The 6,782-nt window shown below is 38.1% G+C and overlaps 1 protein-coding gene across 8 annotated transcripts; it reads left to right on the top strand.

Moving 5' to 3' along the window:
- Positions 1–259: 259 nt before the first annotated feature.
- On the top strand, positions 260–5,389 carry LOC7495986 (RNA-binding KH domain-containing protein RCF3). 8 transcript variants are annotated; one of them, XM_024588903.2, is made up of 9 exons: positions 260–427; positions 709–1,306; positions 1,763–2,191; positions 2,288–2,542; positions 2,667–2,930; positions 3,170–3,237; positions 4,712–4,778; positions 5,016–5,077; positions 5,175–5,389. In XM_024588903.2, the coding sequence occupies exons 2-8, from the start codon at positions 731–733 to the stop codon at positions 5,058–5,060; spliced, it is 1,704 nt and encodes a 567-aa protein (XP_024444671.1). In that variant the 5' UTR covers positions 260–427; positions 709–730; the 3' UTR covers positions 5,061–5,077; positions 5,175–5,389. The 8 variants fall into 8 exon arrangements, with proteins under 8 accessions (XP_024444671.1, XP_024444670.1, XP_024444675.1 ...); XM_024588902.2 differs by having other exon boundaries at positions 5,021–5,077; XM_024588907.2 differs by lacking the exons at positions 5,016–5,077; positions 5,175–5,389 and adding an exon at positions 3,539–3,606 and having other exon boundaries at positions 4,687–4,905.
- Positions 5,390–6,782: the final 1,393 nt, after the last annotated feature.

Genomic DNA, 6,782 nt, shown 5'->3' on the forward strand with positions numbered 1-6,782 from the left:
TTCATGCGGCTAAAAAAATGTCCTGTAACTAATTAGCAAAGTTATTAAATATAACTGGGTATTAAACAGATTTATTTATATTTTAATAAATTTAATTTAAATAAAATTATTTCAGAATTTAGAAAAATAAAATGATATTCTGAATTATTTTATAAAAAAATTAAATTAAATTTTAATCAGATAAGTGGATTCGGGGAGACGTGCAAAAATTAGGATGATTTTAAAATCATTAAAATCCGGTCCAAATAATAATTTTTTTTTCAGCGCGAAATAAATAAAATGGCAAAGGCGCGGTCAAAACCCTAGAAATCGGAATATATAGATAAATATAAAAAAAAGATACAACATACAGAGACAGAGAGGACGGAATCTGCTAAAAAAGTCACTCTGATTTAACATTTCTCGCTCTACATCATTCACTTTCTAGGTAATAATCCAATCGGAATCTTTACGATCTTGCCCTGATTGCATAATTTTGTTTGCTAATTAGGGTTTTTACTGTTTTGATTTGGCCAGATCTAGGGCTTATTTGACTAACCATTGCTTATTTGATCAAAAGTTGTTATCTTTTTCTTGAAAAGAATTCATAATTTCTTTTAGTGGATGTTGGTTTTCTTAGTTATTTATGAAGTTCAAAATATTATGGATCGAAGTTTTTTGTTTTTAGAATTTTGATTATATTGTGTAATTTTGATGGGGTTGTTGTAGAAAGTAGTCTCTGTTGATTGTAATGGCGGGGCAGAGGAATAGTTACGGGAAGCGGGCTCATTCGCAGTCAGATTATGATATTGGTGGAAATAAGAGGAGAAATTCCGGTGATGATAGAGAACGTTTTGTTATTGATTCGCAAGATACTGTGTATCGGTATTTGTGTCCGGCTAGGAAGATTGGGAGCATAATAGGAAGGGGAGGGGAGATTATTAAGCAATTAAGGATTGACACTAAGTCAAAGATTAGGGTTGGTGAAACAGTGCCGGGCTGTGAAGAACGTGTTGTTACCATCTATAGCCCGAGTGATGAGACTAATGAATATGAAGACAGTGGTAATTACATTTCTCCTGCACAGGATGCTCTGTTCAGGGTGCATGATAAGGTTATTGCAGAAGATTTGCAAGTTGAAGATGACTCTGAAGGAAGTCCACAAGTCACCGCAAAGCTTCTTGTACCATCTGATCAGATAGGATGTATTATTGGGAAAGGTGGGCAGATAGTTCAGAACATACGCAGTGAGACTGGTGCAGTGATCCGCATTCTCAAGGATGAGCATTTACCTCCTTGTGCGTTAAGCTCAGATGAGCTTGTACAGGTATTCCTATTTTTTTTTTGCCTGCCCTTGTTTCCATTAGCAATTTCACATGGTACAATGTCTTTGTTCCTTTTTCAAAAAAAATTTCCGCTTCATTTTTTTCTTAGTTCTGGAACTTGTTTAAGGGAACAGGTTATAGACAATTACAGTTATTGGACCAAAATAAATCTTGCTTTTATGATTGTGACAAGTCATGCTCTGATCTGGTATGTCATCTGGGTTCCTTTTCTTGGATGCCGTGAATTAAACTTCCTTTTTGGGAAGGGTCTTCTTCCTTGGACTAGTTAATGATGTTTGGGGATTTGATACTTGCTCAGCAATGTGTTTGGATCCCTTTCATCATCGTCAAGTAGGCATTCATTGGATTTGAGAGTATAGACTCAAGCTTTGTACAATGAATGAGGCCTGTAATTTTTCCTTTCCTTTTCTCATATAATTGTTGTTATTGGTGGCCAGATTTCTGGTGAAGCTGCAGTTCTCAAAAAGGCTTTATATCAAATAGCATCTCGCCTTCACGATAATCCATCACGGTCTCAGCACTTGCTTGTTTCTGCTGTTCCAAATGTGTACTCTTCTGTTGGTTCCCTGGTAGGTCCATCTGCAGCTGCCCCAATTGTTGGAATTGCTCCTCTCATGGGTCCTTATGGTGGTTTCAAAGGTGATACTGGAGACTGGTCTCGATCATTATATTCAGCTCCAAGAGATGAACTTGCTTCGAAAGAATTTTCACTTCGTGTGGTATGTCCAACTGCCAACATTGGTGCTGTAATTGGGAAAGGTGGTACCATCATCAACCAGATCAGACAGGAGTCTGGAGCAACAATCAAAGTTGATAGTTCAGTTGCTGAAGGAGATGATTGCTTGATAACTATTTCAGCGAAGGAGGTATAATACTTGTATATTCTTTTAAATCCCTCTTTTGGGTCTCTGTTGAGTTCCTTTGACATTGTTTATGATGGATTTCTAATTGTTCTATACCAGATCTATGATCACTATTCTCCAACAATAGAAGCAGCCGTACGTTTGCAACCTAGATGTAGTGAGAAAATGGAAAGAGATTCAGGTCTTATCTCTTTTACTACCCGTCTACTTGTGCCCTCCTCTCGAATTGGGTGCCTTCTGGGTAAAGGAGGAGCTATTATAGATGAGATGAGGAAACTTACCAAAGCTATTATTCGAATACCTAGAAAGGAAAATCTTCCCAAAGTTGCATCTGATGATGATGAGATGGTGCAGGTAAAGAAATATCTCTAATGGTTATTGAATTGAAATTGTTTTTGTATCATCTTTCTGGGCCTGTGGCTTATGTTCCTCGAGTTAATGTAATATTGAGACTGGTCCTCTTACTTTTGACCACAAGATTGCTGGAGACCTGGATGTTGCCAAGGATGCTCTCATACAAATAAGTCGACGGTTAAGAGCTAATGTTTTTGACAGGGAAGGTGCAATGTCTGCTATTCTACCAGTTTTACCATACCTTCCTGTCTCAGCTGAAGGTTCGGAGGGTCTAAATTATGACAGTAGAGATGGTAAAAGACATGGACGTGGAAGCTCTTATGCTGGTGGCTATAGCTCAAGTGATTATGCTTCTGGTGACGGTTATGGTAGCTATGGTAGCTCACAGGTATTGATTTGTAGATGTGATAATATTACACATACATATTGTTTTAGACTTGCTGCATATTGAGGGAGTGGTTTCCTTTGTTTCCTGCTCTTAGCCTTTTTCCATATTTTGAACATGTGCTATAATGCTATTTGACATGGAAAACGAGTAAGCTGTAAAATTTGCCAATACTTGTTCATACCCGCTCATTTTGCAAGTTATTGCTTGACTTGAATAGTGTTTATCCATGTCTTCTGTAGATTAATGCTAGTGGAGGTCCTTATGGAGCCTATGGAAGTTATTCTTCAGGACGCACTGGTACTTCCGGGTAAGAAATATTTTGTCATGTGCCATTGTTTGAAACCTGTTTAAATATTTATTCATGTAATTGGTCTGTTCTGGACTCAGTGCTAGAGTTTTAAAGATTAAATTCTTAACCTGTGTGGACCTGTAACCTTCCTTGTAATTAGATGCAACATGTTCAGTTGAAATGTCATTTTCACTTCAGTTTATCTGTGTTTTGCTTTTATGCTGCTTTTTCTAGGAGTTTTATTGTGCAAGTTATGTTCACACATCCTTTGGGTAATCGTGTTGTAGAAATCCTAACTAGCAACATCATCAATTATCAGGTTATCTGGCCAGGCCCCTGTTTCTCGACGCAAAAGCTATTACTAGAATTTGATGATGGCTACTGCAGGTAGACTGGTTTTACATTGTATATTCTGTCTATACAGATGAGTGGAAATTTCCACAGATAAGGCCAATCACATTGTAGCTTGCAGCAGTTTCATATCATAACCTATCCAATCTCCCTCTGCATAGGAATCTGATGCACTTATTTACCTTTGCTTCCTCTCCTTTCCCATCAAAACAGCTGAGATCTATGAAGCCTGAAGCCAGCCTACTGCCTCTTTTGATGAAGCCTACTGCCTAAACTGGAAGACCAGGTGTACGGGGATTTGACATACACTTGGCCCACCTTGATGATCTCACCTAGAAGAACCAAATACATTTGGAGATCTTGATATTGACTAAACACTTGTCATGTCCCTGATAATAAATTACCGAGCTCTAAGAACCTCTTTAGTGGCACGCCTTTATTGTTTTTCTTGTTAGTGGAACTTGTCTTTTAATTATGGAGACCGTGTTTCTTCCATCCTTTGGTGGCTGTATTTCTTGCATCCTATAGCACTTGTATTAAGAGTAACTTGGGTTTTATTTCCTGCAATTCTCTGCTACACCAATCGAGTTTGATTTTTGAATTTATGCTGGGTTTGATTATTGGAAATTGTTTAGTTGCTCTGCAGTGTTTGAGTATTCTAACGTTAACTGAATTGCTGGATTCACCCTGGCCTCTTGAATCCTCATAGGCAATTAAGATGTGTCATGCTATAATTCTTAGCTGGGATGTCTTTCTGTATGGATGAATTCTATATTCAAGAACTTCTACACAACTTTTACACAAATACATTTGTTTAAAATGTGATAGACCTGATTGAAGCCAGAAGCAACATTTCTTTAAAGCATGCATTATATACCAAGAAATTTATTGAAATTGCATTGGAGCTTGGAGTTATGAGCCATGCATTGAAGAAACATATATAGTTGCATTCTAGTATGTCCTTTGTAAATTTTTAACTAATCTGTGCCCTTATTATGTGCTTGGATGTTCAAATGTGCCCTTGCCTTGATTGTACAATTGGCCAAGTTGCTGTATCTGGCAGTTTTTATTGGTTTGATTTGTATTTTGTAGCTCAGAACTTAATTTTGTTTATAGTGATGAGTTTTGTGAATGAAGGCAGAACTAAAGATGAGAATTTCTTGAAGGCTCGTATCACGGACTCTGCTGTGCTGTCTTGTCCTGCCCGGGTAAGTTTGGAGGTAGTCTTGCTTGAAATATAAACAGTAATTCACTGTTGCTTGTATTCTCAAGATGAGTTCCCAACTGCTATATTTCAGTCTCTTTAACTCATGCATGTAAAAAAAAATAACAAAAGATATTATAAATGTAAAAAAAATGCTCACGGAGAATTAAGGCAGAAGGAAATTGTTGTGCAATAGAACTCAAAAGGTATGTTACGAATCACTTTTGATGGATTTTTATAGCTCAGACACCATCGGAGGCTTTCCTGGATTGTTGGAAAAGGTTGAACTCAGGGCTTCAAGTGGTAGGTTATTTTCATATGAAATGCTGTGTGCTATATAGATTGTTGCACAGAGATAATGGCCCTGATTGGTTTTTGTTTTACAAAAAAATTGTGGCAGGTTCTGTCAGGCATTAACATTTCATCAGTTTACCTGGCTAATCACAGATGCCAGCACTTTAACTGTGGAAATCAAGCGTATCCAGTTAATTATTTCAGCGAGCTTTATATGTTTGTATTTGTATGTTTGTGTATTCAGGCACATGGAAACAACAATTAGATAATTTATTTGCAACGAAATTAAAAACAATAAACTCTAATAAAGTGCTTCAATCACATCTTCTTGTCGTGTTGGGCATCAAACCCCTTGGCTAGATGAAATTTGTTTTTCTGGGTCAACAAATGAGCAGTGTGGTTTTCTTGTCATGGAGAGGTAGAAGTGATACCGACCACCCAGAGGCTCTATTCAATGAGGTCGCTGGTCAAGGTTTAGAACTTTAGAGAGATGAGAAGAGCTTTCCATGATCTTGAGAAAATGAAGATAATCACCGAGAGAATCACCAAAATGCTCGATTGAATCAGCGAATATCGTGGAAAGGAGTGTTGCCATCGTAGTTCTTGTCTGGTTTTATCTACGTCGGGCAAGTCCAACTGATAATGGCCGGAGGCTGCGTGCCTCCTTTTCCCCAAAGAGAAACATTGTATAACAAAGGAAATCCCTCCTGCGAATTTCAACTCTCGAATGTCTTGATTGGACTATGACTTGCAGACACTTTCCTGAGGCATTTGTCTCTCATTTTCCACTCAAGATTCCAATTACCTTTGTTTCCTGGTTATAGCCAACCAGACGACGGGAGAGAATAATAATAACAAATTGCTCTGTTATACAATTGCGTCAAACAGGCCAACTTGTTGAAATTCTCACAGTTGTTCTTGTGTAGGCCCATAATAGTAAATTTGCCCACCTAACTCCAGGCAAGTGTACTGCATCCAGTGGACAGGTTCCATTACTCCGTCAAAATGGTGTGCAAATAATTAAAAGGGTTGCTGCTGCTCTGAGTTCACGTGATGGGGATAGATCGTATAGGCTTAATCTCTCTTGGTTTTAGCGCCAATGGACGGTCACATCAATCCTCATGAACCCTCCTTATGGACGGTCACTCAACTTTTCCTGTTACTCTTCTAGACAAAGGACATATATTTGAGCAGTTCTAGAGATGTCCTCTCTGTACAAAAGATAACATCATTAATACTATAGATCACGGACACTTGTCTTTATAAACGACCTCATGGGTGCTTCTGTCTATTGCTTCAAACCCTATTCGTCCATGCTCTGCCAAGAGAGCCTTACTCCAATCTACCCCTTCCTCTCTACCTGTTTCCACATTGTTTTTGTCGAAATTAAAAGAGATAGTTCTCTTACATATTTTCTTGTAAGGAATTATTGTCTTTCTTCTTCGGGAAAATTCCTACACATCCTTGTGTCGTTTAGTTTAGGGCATCGTGAGGCTACATATCATTGGTGCTGATTTCTTTTCCCCTTTCTTTTTGTCTGGTGCTTCTTCCCTTCACTCTTGGAAATGATTATTTCTTGGAGGGCCTTTTTATGTCATTTGTTATGGTACTTTTCATCCTAGGTCTTGCATGAGGGAATGGGGTTTATGTGGTGCAGCCAAGGATGACTTGCCGGAATAAGCTATGATCAATAGCTATAGCTATGGTATTTTTC

This window comes from Populus trichocarpa, chromosome 17 (assembly GCF_000002775.5).
Source record: "Populus trichocarpa isolate Nisqually-1 chromosome 17, P.trichocarpa_v4.1, whole genome shotgun sequence".
NCBI lineage: Eukaryota > Viridiplantae > Streptophyta > Magnoliopsida > Malpighiales > Salicaceae > Populus > Populus trichocarpa.

Bases quoted from the DNA above. Each gene is read 5' to 3' on its own strand.
- LOC7495986 (XM_024588902.2), top strand. From the start codon at position 731: ATGGCGGGGCAGAGGAATAGTTACGGGAAGCGGGCTCATTCGCAGTCA. The intron at 3,238-4,711 runs GTAAGAAATATT...GAATGAAGGCAG, and splicing joins GGACGCACTGGTACTTCCGG to AACTAAAGATGAGAATTTCT. The intron at 4,779-5,020 runs GTAAGTTTGGAG...TTTATAGCTCAG, and splicing joins TGCTGTCTTGTCCTGCCCGG to ACACCATCGGAGGCTTTCCT.